The 21,366-nt window shown below is 39.4% G+C and overlaps 1 protein-coding gene across 2 annotated transcripts in view; it reads right to left on the bottom strand.

Annotated features, from left to right (window-relative positions):
* SPIRE1 (spire type actin nucleation factor 1) overlaps window positions 1-21,366 on the bottom strand; it is a 326,738-nt gene that overhangs the window by 165,949 nt on the left and 139,423 nt on the right. For both annotated transcript variants that reach the window (XM_090285845.1, XM_090285844.1), the window contains exon 3: window positions 14,900-15,133. In XM_090285845.1, the coding sequence (XP_090141971.1) occupies window positions 14,900-15,133 (234 nt within the window). The remainder of the gene's footprint in view (window positions 1-14,899; window positions 15,134-21,366) is intronic.

Here is a 21,366-nt window from a genome sequence, read left to right on the forward strand (position 1 = left end):
ACATCTTCCCATTTCTCTGTGTTTGGTGATGACAATCTTCCTCCTTTTGATCCAAAAGATATGTGTGAGGAGCTTTGAGATGTCATTTCCTCGCCTCTTTTCCATGATTCATTTGTTAATTATCACCTACTGCTTTGAGAATCACTGGCTTCTTTATCCCTTACACATCTGAACAATAGCAGGAGAGAAGCCTTATGACCACAGACAGACAGAAAAGATTGCTTCATCACAACATGACTGGTAGGAAGTGCAGAGACTCAAAAGGGCTGGCTGGGCTCCCATGGGTGGCAGTTGAAAGGACTGAGAAAGAGCTCAGCAGCTGGGGGTTCCCTATGAGAAGGGCCGGGTCTAAACCCCCAGCTGGGCTTCCCAGCCTACAGCAACAGAGCAAAAAGTACGATAGCACACAGCTTTAAAAAGTGAAAAGTCGCAGGGTTTAGTTTTTTTGGGGTTTTTTTTTTTTCTGGTCTGAAATAGTTGAAGACAAAGAGCTCTTAAAGGGATAATGTATGAAAATATCTTGGCACCCACTTACCTTGGGCTCATGCAGAGGAAGGGCAGAGAGGACTAGAGATGCTTAAAAAGAATTTGGGGCAGTGGCTTTAAGAAGAGAACTGAGGGAGCAGCTGACCACATCCCAGTGCTGCTTCATTCTCCATACTGCAGGCAGACCACTCCCCTCCAAATGGCATCACCCTACAAGGAAGCAACAGCTCTGCTCACAGGAATTATCCTGCCCCACCCTTGAAGCTTAAGCCTGATGGCTGATCACAGATTGAATACATTAACAACTAAAGGAGACAGACAAAGGAAGTAGATCTCTGGTAGTCTCCAACAGGCTGCCTACACCCAGACTGGGTGGGTCAAGATCACCAAGGGGAGATCCAGGAAGTGAAGATCAATCTAAGAAGCAGAAACAAACAAGAAGAGTCGCAAAAAATGGGGACATGAAGAAACAACCCCCCATCAAAAGAAAAGAAGGAACCCCCAGAAGGACTGCTAAATGAAATACAGCAAAGTAAACTATCAGACATGGAATTCAAAATATGGATTATAGGGAAGCTCAATGAGCTCGGCAATCTCAAAGAAAACTACAAAGAACTCCAGGGAAATTACAAGGCATTACTGAGAATTACATCAGCATTGAAAAGGACATAGAAGCTATCAAGCTATCGATAACAGCCAGGAGGAAATAAATAATAAATTTCTGAATTGAACACAGAAGGAATCAAAAGTAGACTAGAGGAAGAAAATCAGATCAGGGAGCTGAAGGACAACGTAGACAAAAACTCCCAGACAGTGCAACGAAATGAAAAAAGACAGAAAAAGAGTGGAGACATTTTAAGAGAGCTACAAGACAAAATTAAACATGATAATATCCATAAAATAGGAACACCAGAGGAGAAGAAGAGGAGCAAGGGATAGAAAACCTGTTTGAAAAAGTAATGACAGAAAAATTCCCTAACTTGATGAGAGAAAAAGTCACGAAAGTCCAGGAAGCACAGAGGGTCCCAATGAAGATGAACCCAAAGAGGCCCACTTCAAGACACATCATAATTAAAAGGGCAAAATTCAAATACAAAGAGATAATCCTAAAAGCAGCAAGAGAGAAACAGCTAATAACACAGACAAGGGAGCTCCGATCAGGCTATCATTAGATTTCTCAACAGAAGGGAATGGCAAAAAATACTCCAAACAATGAAAAAAAAGGCCTTCACCCAAGATTACTCTACCCAGCAAGGCTGTCATTCAAAATGGAAGGTAAAATAAGGAGTTTCCAAGACAAAAGAAGGCTAAAAGAATAAATCTCCACCAAACCAGCTTCACAAGAGATGCTAAAGGGTCTGCTTTTAGAAGACGAAGAAACAGAGAGAGGCAGAGAGAAACACAGGTATAAAGGGGAAAAATGACAATGAATAAGTACCTATCAATAATAACCTTAAGTGTAAATGGGTTAAATGCACCAATTAAAAGACACAGAGTAGCTGGATGGATTAGAAAGCATGACTCACAGATATACTGTTTACAAGAGACCCACCTCAAAACAAAAGATCTACACCAACTAAAAGTGAAGGGATGGAAAAAAATGTTTCAAGCAAAGGAACATAAAAAGAAAAAAAGTGGGAGTAGCAATACTTATATCAGATAAAACAGATTTCACAGCAAAGGCCATAAAAAGAGACAAAGAAAGACATTTCATAATACTTAAGGGAACAATCCATCAAGAAGATCTAACCCTTGTAAATATATATACACCCAACATAGGAGCATCCAAATATATAAGGAAAATACGGAAAGACTTCATGAAGGATAATGACACCAACAAACTCACAGTAGGGGACTTTAACACCACATTGTCAACAAGGGGCAGATCTTCAAAGCAAAGAAACAATAAAGATATTGAGGCATAGAACAACACTCTAGATCAAATGAACTTAATTGATATATAGAGAATTTTTCACCCCAAAGAAGCAAAATATACATTCTTTTCAAGTGCACATGGGAAATTTTCAAAGACAGACCACATGGTAGGACATAAAACAAGCCTCAACAAACTCATGAAAATAGAAATTATATCAAGCATCTTCTCAGATCACAATGGATTGAAACTGGAAATCAACCTCAAGGAAAAAACTCAAAGACATTCAAACTCATGAAGAATGAATAACATGATATTAAATAATGAATGAGTTAACAATAACATCAATGAAGAAATCAAGAAGGTTCTGGAAACAAATGATAATGAACACACAATAGCCCAAAACCTATGAGACACAGCAAAAACAATCCTGAGAGGAAAGTACATAGCAATAAAGGCCTACCTAAAAGGGATAGAAGAATCTCAAATAAAAAATCTAACCCTACAGCTACAAGAACTAGAACAACAACAAACAAAGTCCAGAGCAAGTAGAAGGAAATCATCAAGATCAGAGCAGAATTAAATGACATAGAGACTAAATTCAAAAGATCGACAAAAGTAGGAGCTGGTTCTTTGAAAAGATAAACAAAATCGACAACTCTTTAGCCAGGCTCATCAAGAAAAACAGATAAGAGGTAGAGGAGAGAAGATGGCAAGAAAGTAGGTAGCAGTGTTGTCTGCTTGTTCCCATCGTGGAAGAACTTGGAGTACAAACACGGAGAGGAGTGAGTGAGGGCGGATTTCAGATAGCACGAACAGGGAAGGGAGTGTGGGAGCAGCGTGATAGAGGACAGAAAACTCGCCCATGCTCTTATAAGGAGTCATTAGTCCCCCCAGCCTGGCACCGCTGCTGCACCGCACCCCAAAGGGGAAGCTGCAGAATGGCTCATTAGCCGGGATTTGCTCAGAAACTGACCCCTGCCATAAGCGCTGGGACCAGCAAAGTCCCAGAGGGAGTCAATGAGGAGGTTTCCTTAAAAAAGTCAGAGGTATGGGAAGACAGCGAACAGCCTGTACTGTGGGAAACTGTATGAACTAAGTCTAAGGTGAGGACTCTCTGGGCTGTCAACTCAGGACTGGCAACCCTGAGCCCCGGGCACGTGCATCACGGCTCCACCAAACCAAAAAGCAGAATTGAGCTGGGGAGAGGGACCCATACAGGAAAGCTGTGGCGGAAACACAGACTCAGTAGGGATTCCAGGCAGGCAAGTAGTACACACAGGCGAATAATAAGACCCTGCCAGCCAGGGACGGATGCAGCCCAGTGCTGCAGCTTGGAGCACAGAGACGTTTTGGGAGGAAGAGCGAAGACAGGACCCAAGGCAAGGCGGGGACTAGGGGCATGCGCACTGGCTTGCCAGCAGAACAACGTTGCTAGACAAACCTGAGGATTGCTGAGGGGTGCCACAGGACAAGTGGGGAGAGACCCAACTCAGTGTGGCTCACAGCAGAGAGCTGCAGCAGGCTCACAAGTGAGAGAATAGCAGCCTCAGAATCCAGCTAGATATCGTGACAGCCAGCCAGCCAGAAAATGATTTGAAACCCATGGAATTTTTACCAGGGGTGGATCCAGAAAAAGGAGGACAACACCCAAAGGTTGTACTGGAGCAAAAACCTTTCTTTAATTTATTTCCTACCCTCTCTCCCTCCTATTCGTCTCCTTTAATTTTCTTTTTGTTTGTCTGTTTTGTTTATCCTCCCTCTCACACTAAATATATAGCAGATAACTCATATAAACCTAATACCTATACACTTCCACTTGCTCACTTCATTCTGCATTCTGCTCTCCCTATTTCAACATACAATGTAAATACTACTTACTGTCTCGCTCAGCCTTGACCCTACTGGCGGCTACTATTATTATTCTATCATCTTCCCTCTCAAAAATCATTTCTCTATCAGTTAAAACAACTCTTATCAGTTCTGTATATAGTATAATAATTCTAACCTCTTTACATCTATATTAATACTGGTTCATTTGCTACTCATAGTATGATTGTGGGTGGGGATATTTGTGAGGGTGTGGGTTTCTTCCCTGGGTTGTGTGTTTATGTTTTAACAGCATCTCCACAAAAGAACTCAAGACAAGGTGGGAAGAGTGACTCTCAATCAACTAGCCAGAGGGAAGGTTCACCAAAGAGTAACTGAAATATAAACAGACAGCTTAAACAAACAACATAAAGGGCATCCCAAGAGCATCTAGCTCAGGAGATCAAAGAGACTGCACCACTGAATCCCCTAGGTCTCCTATACAGAATCTCATACCACGAAAGTGGGAAATCAAAGCAGACAAATCCAAGAAACAAAAACAAACAAGAAGCATACACCATGGGGAGACACAGAAACAACCTCCCAATGAAAGGAAAAGAGGAATCCCCAGAAAGAGAGTTAGATGAAACAGAAGCAAGCAATCTATTGGACATGGAATTCAAAAGAATGGTTATAAAGAAGCTCAATGAAGTTGACAAACTCAGAGAAAACTATAACGAACCCCAGGGGAACTATAAACAACTCCAGCGAAACTATAAAGAACACCAGAGAAGCTACAAGGAACTCACAGAGAACTACACCAGCATAAAAAAGGACACAGAAACTATCAATAAGAACCAAGAAAAAATGAAGAATACAATTTCTGAACTGAAGAACACAGTAGAATCAATCAAAAGCAGGCTAAACGAAGCAGAGGATCAGATTAGTGAGTTAGAGGACAATGTAGAAAAAAATTCTCAGACAACACAACAAAATGAAAAATATTTAAAAAGAATGAAGAGGGTTTAAAAGAACTGCAGGACAACATGAGACAAAATAACATTAGAGTCATAGAAACACCAGAAGGAGAAAAGAAGGAAGGGATAGAAAACCTGACTGAAAAAGTAATAACAGAAAATTTTCCTAACTTGATGAGAGAAAAAGTCATCCAAGTCTGGAAGCACAGAGGATCCCAGTGAAGATGAACCCAAAAAGGCCCACTCCGAGGTACATCATAATTAAAATGGCAACATTCAAAGACAAAGAGAGAATCCTAAAAGTAGCAAGAGAAAAACAGCAAATAACATACAAGGGAGCTCCGATAAGAATATCAACTGATTTCTCAACAGAAACACTACAAGCCAGAAGGGGATGGCAAAAAATATTTCAAGCAAGGAAAAAAAAAGGCCTACAACCAAGAATACTCTACCCAGCAAGGCTCTCTTTCAAAATGGAAGGTGAAATAAGGAGTTTCCCAGACAAAGGAAGACTAAAAGAATACATGTCCACCAAAACAGCATTGCAAGAGATGCTCAAAGGAATGCTTTAAGAAAAAGAAGAAAAAGAGAAAAGGGGAGCGGGGGGACACAGGTACAGACAGAAATGAATAAATACCTGTCAATAATAACCTTAAATGTAAATGGATTAAATGCTCCAATCAAAAGACATAGGGTAGCAGAATGGATATGAAATCATGACCCACATATATGCTGTCTACAAGAGACACACCTCAAAACAAAAGATTTACACAGACTGAAAGTAAAGGGATGGAAAAACGTATTCCAAGAAAATGGACATGAAAGAAAAGCTTGCGTAGCAATACTTATATCACACAAAACAGATTTCACAGTAAAGACCATAAAAAGAGACAAAGAAAGACATTTCATAATACTTAAGGGAACAATCTATCAAGAAGATACAACGCTGGTAAACATATATGCACCCAACATAGGAGCACCCAAATATGTAAGGAAAATACTAGAAGACTACAAAAAGGATATCAACAGGAACACACAGTAGAGGACTTTAACACCCTATTATCAACCATAGACAGATCTTCAAAGAAAAGAAACACCAAGGATATTGAAGCATTGAACAAACACTAAACCAAATGGACTTAATTGACATATATAGAACTTTTCACCCCAAAGAAGCAAAATATACATTCTTTCCAAATGTACATGGGACATTTTCAAAGACAGACCACATGATAGGACACAAAACAAGCCTCAACAAATTCAAGAAAATTGAAATTATATCAAGCATCTTCTCAGATCACAATGCCTTAAAACTAGAAATCAACCTCAAGGAAAAAACTCAAAGACACGCAAACTCATGGAGAATGAATAACATGCTATTAAATAATGAATGGGTTCACAGTGACATCAAGGAAGAAATTAAGAAGTTTCTGGAAAGTAACGATAATGAACACAGAACAACCCAAAACCTGTGGGACATGGCAAAAGCAGTTCTGAGAGTAAAGTTCATAACAATACAGGTCTACCTGAAAAGGACAGAAGAATCTCAAATAAAAAATCTAAACCTAAACAACAAACAAAGTCCAGGGCGAGTAGAAGGAAGGAAATCACCAAGATCAGAGCAGAGTTAAACGACATATAGACTATAAACAAACAGTTCAAAAGATCAACAAAAGTAGGAGATGGTTCTTTAAAAAGATAAAATTGACAAGCCTTTAGCCAGCCTCATCAAGAAAAAAAAGAGAGAAGACCCAAATAAACAAAATCAAAAATAAAAGAGGAGAAATCACGACCAATATCAAAGAAATACAAAGGATTGTAAAAAATCACTACAAACAACTGTACGGCAAAAACTTGACAACCTAGATGAAATGAACAAATTTCTAGAAAACATATAATCTTCCAAAACTGAATCAAGAAGCAGAAAGCCTGAACAGACTGATAAAAAAACAGTGAAATTGAAGCAGTAATAAAAAAAACTCCTGGCACACTAAAGCCCTGGACTGGATGGCTTCAATGAATTTTACAAAACATTTGGGGAAGAACTAACTCCTATCCTTCTCAAACTATTCCAAAATATCCAAGAAGAGGGAAGACTCTCAAACTCTTTCTATGAAGCCTGAATTACCAAAATCTCAAAACCAGGTAAAGACACAACAAAGAAAGAAAACTATATCCTAGTCAGAGCAGATGACTAGGTTGCACACCTGGTCCCCAATTGGGGGCATGTGAGAGGCAACCACACATTGATGTTTCTCTCCCTCTATCTCCTTTCCCCTCTCTCTAAAAATAAATAAATAAACAAACAAATTAAAAAAAAAGATCATATACCACAATCAGGTGGGAGTAATCCCAGGCATGTAAGGATGGTTTATCATTCACAAATAAATAAACATAACGCACCACCTAAACAAAATGAAAGACAAAAATCACACGATCATACCAATAGATGCAGAAAAAGCATTTGATAAAGTACAACACTCATTTATGATGAAAACACTCAGCAAAATGGGAATAGAGGGTGCATACCTCAACATAATAAAGGCCATATACTAGAAACAAGAAGCCAACATCATACTCAATGGACAAAATCTAAAAGCATTCCCCCTGAGATCAGGAACAAGACATGAATGTCCACTCTCTCCACTCCTATTCAACATAGTCTTGGAAGTTCTAGCCGCAGCAATCAGACAAGAAAAAGAAATAAAAGGCATCCAAATTGGAAAAGAGGAAGTAAAAATGTCTTTATTTGCAGATCACATGATAGCATACATAGAAAATGCTATGGACTCCATGAAAAAAACTACTCGACCTAATGAGTGAATTTGGCAAAATAGCAGGGTACAAAGTCAATATTCAGAAATTGAAAGCATTTCTGTGCACCAAGAATAAAATATCAGAGATAGAACCTAGAAAAAAGTCCCATTTACTACAGCAACAAGAAAAATAAAGTACCTAGGAATAAACTTAGCCAAAGAGATAAAAGACCTGTACTCTGAAAACTACATAACACTGAAGAAAGAAATTAAGGAAGATACAAATAAATGGAAGCATATACCATGTTTATGGATGGGAAGAATCAACATCATTAAAATGTCCATACTACTCAAAGCAATTTATAGATTCAACACAATCCCTATTAAAATCTAGTAACATATTTCACACACCTAGAACAAATACTTTAAATTTTTTTATGGAACCAAAAAAGACCCTGAATAGCCACAGCAATCTAGAGACAGAAGAACACAGTAGGAGTAATCACAATACCTGACATCAAACTATACTACAAAGCCACTGTAATCAAAACAGTCTGGTACTAGCATAAGAACTGACATATAGATCAATGGAACAGAATAGAGAGCCCAGAAATAAACCTTGGTGTATATGGTCAACTAATATTTGACAAGAGGGAAGAAACATAAAATGAAGTGAGAAGAGCTTCTTTAACAAATGATGCTGGGAAAACTAGACAGGGACATGCAAAAAAATGTAACTAAACCAACTTTCACCACACAGCAGAATAAACTCAAGATGGATCAAAGACTTAAATGTAAGCCATGATACCATAAAAGTCCTAGAGGAAACCATAGGCAGGAAAACTTCACATATCCCACGTAGCAATATTCTCACCCATATATCTCCTAAGGCAAGGGATATAAAGGAAAGAATAAATAAATAGGACTACATCAAATTAAAGAGCTTCTGCTCAGCAAAAGAAAACATCAGCAAAATGAAAAGAGAACCAATTGTATGGGAAAACATATTTGCCAAAAATACCCCAGACAAGGGACTGATCTCCCAAATATAAAAAGAACTTACATGACTCAACACCAAGACAGACAACCTGATTAAAAAATGGGCAAAGGACCTGAACAAACACTTCTCCAAGGAGGATACAAAGAGGGTCCATAGGCATATGAAAGAATGCTCAACATCACTAGCCATCAGAGAGTTGCAAATAAAAACCACAATGATACACCACTTTACACCAGTCAGAATGGCCATAATCAACAAATCAACAAACAACAAATGCTGGCGAGGATGTGGAGAAAAGAAACCCTAATGCACTTTTGGTGGGAATGCAGACTGGTGCAGCCACTATGGAAAATAGTATGGAATTTCCTAAAAAGAACTAAAAATGGAACTGCCTTCTGATCCAGCAATTCCATTGTCAGTATTATACCCAAAGAATCCTGAAACCCAATTCAAAAGAACCTATGCACCTCTATATTCATAGCAGTGCTATATACAATAGCCTATTGCTGGAAGCAGCGTAAGCGCCTATCTGTGGATGAGTGTATCAAAAAACTGTGGTACAATTACACATGGAATACTATGCAGTAGAAAGAAAGAAGGAACTCCTACCTTTTGCAACGACATGCATGGGACTAGAGAGAATTATGCTTAGTGAAATAAGCCAGGCAATGAAAAACATATACCATATGTTATCACCTAATACAGGAAATTAATGAACAACACAAACGAGCAAAACTGAACCAGAGACATGTAAGCAAGGAGCAGGCTAACAGTTACCAGGGGGGAAAAGGGGGAAGGAAAGAAGGAAGGTAAGAAGGGAAGGGTCTAGTCAAGGAACTAGTATAAATGACCCATGGACATGGACAATGGGGCTGGAACTGACTGTGGGAAAAGGGGTGGGCAGGGTAGGGGGAAGCAATGGGGGAAAAAGTGGAACAATTGTAACAGAAAAACAATAAATTTAAAAATAATTATTTTTGTGTCCAGAAAACAGCTTTTAATATGGAATTATCATTTCCAAGGTAATGAAAGGCAACTGCTAGGACATTCACCTTTATCTAATTAATCTCATAAATTTGCATTCCAATTACATGTTGTTATGCACAGCATGCAATATTTTGCTGTAATTCACAGTTAGAAAATACATTTTAGATTTCCTGTCAATATGGAGGAATAGATAGACATGCTTTGTCTCCTTGCACAACCATAGAGAATTACAATCAGATCTCAAAACTAATAACACCCAGAATTGTCAGAAAATTGAGCTGTGTGGAAGTCTGAAACCAAGGATATAAAGAAGACACATTCATCCAGACAGGTAGGAGGGACACAGTTGCAAAGACAGGGGGAGAGATGGTGTGGCTCTGAAAGGCTGCAGCAAGCAATCCCAGCCCCAAGCCAGACCTCATAGTCCATGGTTTCAACACCAGGAAGTTAGACCTGTTACCTCTGGCTGTAAAAACCAGTGAGGGTTGGGGTGGTAGAAGAAATTGCTAAATTTTCACCGCATAAAGGGCCAGCACAGTCTCAGAATGTATGAAAAGTCCCCCACTCTGGGATTCACCACTGGAGCAGCATCTGGAATGGTGCCAGCCGCACTCGGAAAGGGGGTGAAGTGATAGGAACAGGGCGAGCGCCGGGCAAACTGCCAGAAGCCGGGTGGCAGCAATGTCCCCTCTCCAATCTCTCCCCACACAGCCACAAAGCAGGGAAGCGAGTTGCCTTGCCCTAGCAATTATCAAAGGCTCCACCCCACACAATTACGGAGCCTTTTCTATATAGACCATGCTATTAAGACAGGAAGTAAAAGCAGCTCTACTTAATACACAAAATCAAATATAGGGAGGCTGCCAAATTGAGGAGACAAAAAAATATGGCCCAAATGAAGGAAAAGGACAAAACCCCAGAAAAAGCATTAAGTGAAACAAAATAGCCAACCTATTAGATGTAGACTTCAAAACACTGGTGATCAGGATGCTCGGAGAAAGTCACTAAATATGGCAAAAAACATAAAGGAAGAAATGAAGGTTACACTAAGTGAAATAAAGAATAATTCACAGGAAACCAACAGAAAAGTGAAGAAAGCTGGGGTTCAAACCAGCAACTTGGAACAGAAGAAAGAGATAAACATTCAACCTGAACAAAATGGAGAAACAAGAATTCAAAAAAATGAGGACCCTCTGGGACATCTCCAAACAGGCCAGCATCCGAATCAGCAATGCCAGAAGGAGAAGAGGAAGAGCAAGAAACTGAAAACTTACTTGAAAAAATAATGAAAGAAAATTTCCTTAATTTGGTGAAGGAAATAGACATACAAGTCCAGGAAGCACAGAATCCCAAAGAAGTTGAGGGTCCCAGGTGGAGGAGGGAAAAGGGGGAAATACTGGGACAACTGTAATAGCATAATCAGGAAAATATATTTTAAAAAAAGAAAAGGTCTGGATACGAATGTCAGATTTTCTGATTATATTTTTTAGAGAGAAAAGAAACAAGACTTAAAGAAAAAAGTTAGCTATAGCAGTGATAGATGAAAGCACACCAGATATTCTGAAATCCAATTAAACACAAGACTTTCAGCCAATACAAGGTGTAGGTAGACACACTGCGTCTCCCCCCACAACTAAGAAGGAATACAACTACCTTAAAGCCGAAGACAACCAAATGTTCCAGAAAATCGAGCTGCATGGAAGTCTAACAAAGATATAAAGAGGAAATACTCATCCAGACAGGTAAGAGGGGAGGAAGCAGGGAGGAGATGTGATGTGGCGGTGGTGGCAGCAACAGAGGTTGAGGAGGGTCAGTGGAAAGCATAGTCACACATTAAAAAAAGTAGGGAGCCCTGGCTGGTGAGGCTCAGTGGATTGAATGGCAGCCTCCGAACCAAAGGGTCGCTGGTTCAATTCCCAGTCAGGACACATGCCTGGGTTGTGGGCCAGGTCCCCATCTGGGGGTGCGTGAGAGGCAACCACGCATCGATGTTTCTCTCCCTCCTTCTCCCTTCCTTCCCATCTCTCTAAAAATAAATAAGTAAAATATTAATTTTTAAAAAAAGTAGGGAGAGACAATTGGGGAATGCTCCCAGCACCAGACCAGACAGTGTGACTCAGTTCCAGCACCGGGGAAAATAAAGCCTCATTGCCTTTGACTGTGAAAACCAGTGGGGGTTGGGATGGAGGAAGAAAGAGCCATACTCTCAACAGAGCCCATTTGTTTAGAGGGCCCCCACGGTCCCACAACATCCCCAAACAAACTCCCTCTGGGAACCACAACCAGGGCAACAGCTAGAGAGGTGCCAGTCCCATATGGAAAGTGGGAGAAGTGCCAGGGGAAGGAGTGAGTGCTGAGCAAGCAGCATTCTTCCCTCTCAGACCTATATCCCACATACAGCACCACAACGTGGTGAAACGGGTCACCCAATATTGATGCATACCTAAGGCTCTGCCCCTTACAATGTAACAGGTGTGACAGCTCTACCTAAGACACAAAGGCAAACAAACACAGGAGTCTCTCAGGTTGAGGAGAGAGAGAAGTATGGCCCAAAAGAGGGAAGAGATCAAGGTTCCAGTGGAAGAACTAAGAGACTAGGAGATAGCCAACCTAACAGATGTAGAGTTCAAAACACCAGTGATAAAGATTCTCACAGACTTGACATATATACTTAAGTACAGCAAACGCAGAAAGAAAAAACTGAAGGCTATGCTAAATGAAATGAAGGAAAACCCACATAAAACCATTGGGGTTCAAATCAATGATTTGGAACATAAGGAAGAAATAAACTTTGAACCAAAACAAAATGAAGAAACAGGAATTGAAAAAAATGAGGAGAGGCTTAGGAAACTCTGGGACAACTTTAAACATGTCAACATCCAAATAATAGGGGTGCCAAAGGAGAAGAGGAAAAGCAAGAAATTGAGAGCTTATGTGAAAAAATAATGGAGGAAAACTTCCCAAATTTGGCAAAGGAAATAGATATACAAGTCCAGGAAGTACAAAGAGTCCCAAACAAGCTAGACCCAAAGAACACCACACCAAGACACATCATCATTAAAATGCCAAAGGTTCAGGATAAAGAGAGAATCGTAAAAACAGCAAGAGAAAAACAGAGTTACCTAAAAACAGGTACCTATAAGATTATCAGCTGATTTCTCAAAAGAAACTTTGCAGGCAAAAAGGGACTGGCAAGCAGTATTCAATGTGATGAAAAGCAAGGCCCTACAACCAAGACTGTTCTATCCAGCAAAGCTATCATTTAGAATGAAAGGGCAGATAAAGTGCTTTGCAGACAAAGCAAAGCTAAAAGGGGTTCATCATCACCAAGCCATTATTATATGATGTGTTAAAGGGCCTTATTTAAGAAAAGGAAGATCAACACTATGAACATTAAAATGACAACAAACTCACAACTATCAACAACTGAATCTAAAAAATAAAAACAAAAACAAACTAAGCAAACAACCAGAACAGGAACAGAATCATAGGTGCAGGGATCATTTGCAGGATTATCAACTGGGAGGGGGGAGGGGGTGAAAAGGGGAAATGGTGCAGGGATTAAGAAGCATAATTGGTTGGTACAAAATAGACAGGGGGAAGTTACGAATAATATAGGAAAGGGTGAAGCCAAAGAACGTATATGCATGACCCATGGACATGAACTAAGGGGGTTGGGATTGCTGGAGGGAAGGAGGATACTGGGCAGAGCGGAGCAAAGGGGTGAAAAATTGGAACTACTATAACAACATAATCAATAAAATATACTAAAAAAAAAAGCATGAATAATAGGGGAGGGTGGAAGATGGAGGCCAAGTATGTGAAAAATTACTGAATGTCTAAGAATTTATTTTATAAGTTAACATATTTAATACCATTGAATAAGAATTGTAAGATTCCAGTGAATCTCTAGCCCTCATCTTCTAAAGCTATAGTATAAGAGAGCAATCTGGCTATGAAATCTATCATTCTATTGGTGCTACAGTTAATTTAATTGATACAGTTAATTACGTGGCTGTTCCCCCTTCCTTTTTCACCACTCCTTGTTCACCACCCACTGCACACACACCTACTACCAAAACAGCTGTTAGCTTAGTTTTAGAGGCGTAAGTAGTTTTGCTCCTCAATGGAAAACCTTTTACTCTTCATTTTTATCACTATCACTATTTACACATCAATTTGTGTGTGTGTGTATATATATATATATATATGTATTTTACTTTTATATGCTGTTTATTAATTAGTATTAACACAACTAAAGAATATATCTGAATTTCATAAGAATCATAACTGCACAATCCCATTCCAAAGTTCCTGAGAGATTTATTATCTAAGAAGGAGCAAGAATCAGGGTGTACTGCAGTATACCTGAGAAGTACTGTCTTCATAGTTCTTTTCTTTTCCTGTCTCAGAAATTCTTGATGAAAAGTTGGAAAATAAGTGATATACAGGCAATGCTGCTTACAAAATCTAGTAAACATCACATATAAATAATTCTAAACAGAATGCCCTTTAAGGCTAACTTGACAAATTTGCCTTAGTTTTAATCTCTGTGCATTTAGCATTGCAGAAATTATGACTTTCAAGTATACAGAAAAATTTAAATGAAGAGAATTCAATTTAAGTTATAGAAATTGTTTCATTACACATAAGGAGCACTGGGTAGGTCAAGAAAACAAAGTAAAATAATCAATTGTAATAATTCAGATTCAGAATCTTCATATAAATAAATGGGTCACAGTTGTTTACTCCATTTTAAAAAGGAAAATGCATAAGTCAGTAGGAGGCAAACTGTAATGATAAGAAACATATCAATACCTAATAGCAATTTTTAAAAGGTCATGTTGAAGCTTTGAACAACTCACAGAATCCAGAGCATGTATCTTAGTTTCTTATTCATTTCACTTTTAGCTGAATGTCTAGGAACTATTATCAAATACTGAATCACCAATCAATTTTTTATGTGAAATAATTCTTTAAGAAACGAGTACTATGTAAACTGCTGCTTTACCTTCATGACATCTCTATATGAGCGAATAGCAGAGGTTTTTCTCTTTTCATCCTCTTCATCTTCCAGGCCTTCATCTGCAGCCTCGTAACCCTCATCATTGCTGCCATCTGCTTCTACTGTGTTGGCCATGTGATCAATGAGTTGCTCCAGGGGAGGACTTAATTCCCTTTCTTCATTCTCCTTCAAACCATAATCCAATGCTTTATAAATTATAATTCCCAATGATTCAATAACCTAGAAACATTTAAAAAGGGGGGTTAATGGAGATGACTAAACATTTTATAGTTCTAGCTGTAAGGCCTTCAACTGATTGGATGAGGCCCACCCACATTAGGAAGGGCAATCTGCTTTGCTCAGTCTACCAATTTAAATGTTAATCTCATTTAAAAACATCTTCACGGAAACACCCAAAATAACGTTTGATCAAATATTTAGGTGAGCCATGGCTCACCCAAACTGACACATAAACTTAACTATCACGAGTCAATCCCAAGTCCACCCCTTGTCAACTTGGCATTCAGATACAACTTCCTAAACACTCATCCCTAAAATTAAACAAAAACAAGGCCACAATTCCATTTAACATGATACAACTCCTGCATACAACCAAAAATAGACTAAACCCTTCCCCAAAAGAGGATCAATGTCCTTAGGTGATGTTTATTCTTCCTTTGATATCTCATTAACTTAAATACTAGGATATAAGTTAAGAATGCTTAAATACTATGATATAAAGTCAATATATCTTATGTTTCATAATAAGAGGATTCAAGCTGGAAGAAAACAAAGAACTTGAAATACACACATACAAAATATTCAAAACTAAATAAGAAGGAAATACAGCAGTCCCTCTCTATATGGCGGTTCATTTATCGTGGCCTCACTGTATTACGGGATTTTTAAAAATATTATATTATTTATTGCAGTTTTTTTGCTATATCGCAAGATTTTGTGGTACTGTATACGTATGTTGTTAAAGTTACATAGGTTTAAGAGTGTAGAATATGTTTAAGGTTCTTACTTCGCGGGGGGGTCTGGAACATAATACCTGCGATAAGTGAGGGAACATTGTACTCATAACAATTACAGTCTGTTTCTGTAACTAGTCATGTGATCATAGCTGGTACTCATAACGACTTTCTTCCAATACCTGTCCCATATTCCTTTTGCCTTTAGTATGCATCTCAGCTGACTGTAGTTCTTTTCTTTACCTTGTGCCATAACCCAGACCTTCATTCCCAAAGGGTCTGGGCTGTTAGTATTCCTGCCTGCACTGAGTTGCAGTTTTCCACTGACCTTAATAACAGGGCATACTAATTCTAAGAGACACCAGAAGGGATCTCCTATATTCCAGACATATTTTTCCTTAGCTCCATTGCAGAGTGGAAGTCCAATTTCCCCTTGGGAATCAGGATCCATCACCTCAGACCGCACAGTAACTCCTTTTTTGCCTGTTAATTCATAGGCATGAGAGACCAAAAGTAGCCAGGTGATAGTCTTAACTTCTAATTCAACGGAATCATTGTTTTGTCTCCTGCTGGAAGCATTCTTCCCTTTGGAATTAAGTCCTCTAGGGCAGCAGAGCGGAAACAGGAAGCAAAAATGTCCCATTTCCACTTTTTGATTCCTGGCACTGTGAATCTATGATAGATCAGTACTATGTACTACATGATGACTCAGAGCATATAAAGTTTTCTGGAGAACTCTGCAAGGTATTACCACCTAGTTGTCACTGTAACTGAGTCTTTCAAAAGGCCATTCCATCATTCTATCAAAACTGCTGCTTCAGGATGGTGGAACACAGTGAAGTCCACGAACATGGGCGCATTGCCACACTTCACTTGTGAAGTGAGTTTCTTGATCAGAAGCAATGCTGAGCACATAGACCTGTCCAGAAAGTATTCAGCTATGTAATATGAAAAACAGACATTTATTTGAAGAAGATACACAATACAAGTAACATTGTACATAGGACAACAAGTCAGCCCCCTTCAAAGTAGGCACCTTGGAACCTCACACAGTTCTCCCAATCACTATCCTTTGTGGATAACTATTCTCTTGAGATAGCCCTTAGCTTGCTACTGGAAAGTAGTAAAGACTGAACACTTAACCTTGGGCTACCAAGTTACTAGGCAACCTGAGCCACCCATTATAAACTGGGTATTATCTGACCCTTCAAATCATGAAGTTGGGAGTGTACAGCAGGATTCCATTATCAAGTGGAAGTGGTGTATATTATGTGATCAGGTCCAAGTGTCACAGAAACAGGGGAGTCCAAAAACAAACCCCAGAGTTTGTGGCTGGGAGACAGGGAAAAGGAAGCAGCTTTCAGGATGCCTGTGCATGCCTGGGGCTAGTGGCTGGAAACTTTGTTGCACAAAGATCCACTTTGAAACTTCCAAGGCTCAGGAAGATTGGAGGGATCTTGGACTGTGGGATGGTATGGAACGAGCCTACAGAGCCTCGCATAGGGTTCTGTGAATGGTCAGAACTGTTTGCAACACCCAATGCGTCAGAGGACGCAGTCAGGGATATATAAGCAGCTGCGAAATTTTAGCTTGCGGGATCCCTCCATGTTGCTTGGAGGAGTGGGTCTCTCCAGGCTGCTTTAAGGGAGGCCTCCCGGCCACTTTAAGAAGAGGCTCTCACCATGCGGTTTGCAGGAAGAAGGCTGTTTACAAGGAGGCTGAGAATCCAGGCGGTTCTGCATTGAGAGCTGGAGGGTACCACAGCACAGAAAGGACCTCCCCAATCAGATTTGAGTGATTGGCAGCTACTGGTAAAGCTGAACTGTGCCTAGGAAGTAGGGAAATGGTGTTTCTGACTTTCCTAAGACTGGCCAGGTCTGGGAGGGGGAGACAGAACTATGTGCAAATAAACAATTCTTTTTCTTTTCACTAAACTCTGGTATTGAGTGTTATAATTCTGGCAGCGGGCAATCGGGCCCCTAACTAAACAGCCTGTGGGTTCTGTTTCAATCGGAGCAGCCCAGGGGTTCTGTCACACAAGCAGACTTCTCTTTTCCACGTATACCTATTACTTTGTGGGGATTTCTGCAATCAGTTGACAAAAAAAAAAAAAAAAAAAAAAGAGGACTCGGGCCTTCTGTATGACATGCAGCACCACTTGAAAGTAGACAATTGCAGCACTACAGCCCATTTCTGGAACTTCCCTGAAGGACAGTGGTGAAGGGAAATCTTCCCAGTGGGCAGATATTTGGGCAGTGCACCTGCTTGTGCACCCTGTAAGGAACATGATGGAAATTTGATGACAAGGAAACTGGGGAACAGATATATAGATATACATACTTGAATGGGCAAAAATAACATTAAGATATTTGTTTTCCATGTGAATGCTCATCAAAGAGTGACCTCGGTGGGGAAGGACTTCAATATTTAAGTGAATAGGATGACTTGTCCTATGGACATTAGTCAGCCTCTTTTTCTAGCCACCCTTTCAGCAGAGACCAGCACTGAGTCCCCAGTATGGCACCCTTCCCCAGGGTGATCAGCCAGCTACCTGGTGGAAGGTTGATTACACTGGACCACTTTCAACACGGAAGGGCAACATATTTTTCTTACTAGAACAGACACTGACTGGATATGTATCTGCATTTCCTGAATGCAATGGTTCTGCCAAAACTTCCATTCATGGACTTACAGAATGTCTTATTTACCCTCATGGTATTCCACACAGCACTGCTTTCTTTTTAATTAAATTTTTTTTTCAATTACATTTGACATATTAAATTAGTTTCAGTGTACAACATAGTGATTAGACATTTGCATAACTTATTAAGTGATCACCCAGTAAGTCTAGTGATCATCTGATACCATACATAGTTATTACAATACTATTGACTACCAAGGTCTGTCTGGAAAAAGTCCAGCCATTGTTAATATAATAAGAATGGTCTGCATGACATTCATGCAACCTGGCAACCAAGGAGAGTAGACTGAAATGTGCATGCATGAACAATGATGATGTCACTGTACTAGTCAGTGGGATGGTAGATGCCATTGAGTGAGCACATGTCTGTGTAGCTTTGCATTCAAAATGACTAAGTGAATAGAGCAATGAATCTGCATCATATTTTGCATTAAGCTTGAACATTCTTCCATGGAAACTATCTGGGTAATTCAGAAGGCCGCAGCTATGGGCAACTGGTGACTGGCAGCTTCATCAAGACAACGCCCCCACCAATACATCACATCTCGTGAAGTTTTTTTTATGAAACATCAAATCACCCAGGTGACTCAGACCCTATACAGCCCAGATTTGATGCCCTGCAACTTCTGGCTTTTCCCAAAACTAAAATCACCTTTGAAAAGGGAAGAGATTTCAGACTGTTGATGAGATTCAGGAAAATATGACGGGGCAGCTGATGGCGACTGGGAGAACTGTGAGAGGTCCCAAGGTGCCTACTTTGAAGGGGACTGAGGTGTCATTTGTTCTATGTATAATGTTTCTTGTATCTTCTGCAATAAATGTCTCTATTTTTCATATTACATATCTGGATATCTTCTGGACAGACCTCATATAGCTGATTATTATAGAATTATACACCTGACACTTGTATAATTTATATTAATCAATGCCATCCCAATAAATTCAATTAAAAATAAAATAAAATAATTTAATGGGCATCCTATCGATTTCACTTCTAGGAACACCATGATCATGTAGCCAATGACATAGGTCTAATCGCTGCTTTGACTCTCCAGTTCATTACAGTAACCACACTCACTTGCCACCCAGGGGTCCAATTACTCCCATTGCGTTTAGGTTTCCAAATGCAGTGACTATAGTCCTCCCTCTGTAAGTTCTAACCTACAAAGAAGAGCAATCACAGAGCTCTCTGAGGATGCTAGGGTTCTGGTCATAAATTTATTTCTCATAGTCATGGTTAAACTGTGTCTTCTAAACATTCCCATGGTGAGTAGGTCTTAAAGGACAAATCTACTCTAACATTTGATCTTTTCTTCATTCTACTATAACTTATCTTCTAATTTAATTTTATCACATATACGTTATTGTCCAACTGCGCTAATTTCTTATTCTTTCCTTTACATGCTCTACATTTTGTCGTTATGCCATTATTCAGTATCGTTCCTACTTTCTACATGGTCTTTCTACTATCCCTTTATATGTCCAAATTCTACTCACTTTTCCATCCCCCTGCTCAAGGAATCTCTTCCATGATGACCTGCTGACCCTGATTCCATTATCACATCAGTCTCTACCCATCTTTCTTCACTATATGTAAGCAATCACTTTTTCTTTAGAATTTCATGACACTGACTTGTTGTAACTTTATATGATACAGTTCACTTTTTAACTTAGATTATAGTGAATTATGGACATATCTTAATTCCCCAATAAGACTAAGCTCCTTAAAGGCAAAATGCTGTGTGATTCATATTTATATCTTCAGTTTATTCTATAAACAGCAAAGATTCAATAGTTAATCAATAAATGAGGCAAAATATGTCCCTTCCCCTCAAATGTGTACAATTTAAAGTAGGATATGGAATTTATGGACACAGGCAAAAACACCTGTCAGTTCAATCTTTCTCAGTCCAACAGACCACTAGAATGGTAATCCAGCCCCAAACAGCTCTGAAACATTCTGGAGGGTCTCCTAGGTCAAGGATAAACTATGTCTGACCTGGTTTAAATGTGTCAAATCTACTCACCTTTCCTGATTTAAACCTGAGCCATAAAGTTGTTCTATATTTAATCCAACCTCTTAGAAACACAGCATAAAAAAGCATGCCTTATTAGACTGATGTGTGCACTAGGTGACTTCCCACTTTCATGGACTGAGAGAACTTACAATGTTTTGCTAGAAAAGAACAACCAAGTTCTTCAGATACAGTCTTAAGATGGGAATAATGAGTGACCACCACAAAAATTGAAACATAACCGTAAACGGACATACCAGCTTGCCTGGATATGAATTTATACTAATTTTAGAAGCCCATTTGCCAAAACCTGTAGAAATGTTAAGAAGACCCAACAGAAACAGCAGTGTCAGATCTAAAATACTTATATGAATTACCAATCTCCAGGCAACTGAAAAACCATCGATCATGTCCTGTCACATTGGAACCAGTCTTTTCTTGGACACTTACAGAGACTAACATTCATTAAAGTGAACAAGAATTAAACTGTAAAACCTGAAGTTAAGTGGAACAAGTGAAGCACACTAGAAAGCTGTGGATGTTAAGCCTAACTGATTGATAAAGGGCGAGGAAAATAAGGCATTAAATAAAACAACATATTCCAAAATTTAAGGCTGCTAAACAACATGTCTAATTACCTCTTAGCTAGTGATAGCTGGCTATAAAGCCCTAGCTCTATGATCGAGACAAATAAATGGAACTGCCTGTTCTCTGGCCTTCACACCCAAACATGCCCAGTCACTGAGGGTAGCCTCACTTCAGAAGAACAGCAGATGCACTAAC

The sequence above is a fragment of the Furipterus horrens genome, unplaced genomic scaffold (assembly GCF_987537825.1).
Source record: "Furipterus horrens unplaced genomic scaffold, mFurHor1.1.pri manual_scaffold_8, whole genome shotgun sequence".
Lineage (NCBI taxonomy): Eukaryota > Metazoa > Chordata > Mammalia > Chiroptera > Furipteridae > Furipterus > Furipterus horrens.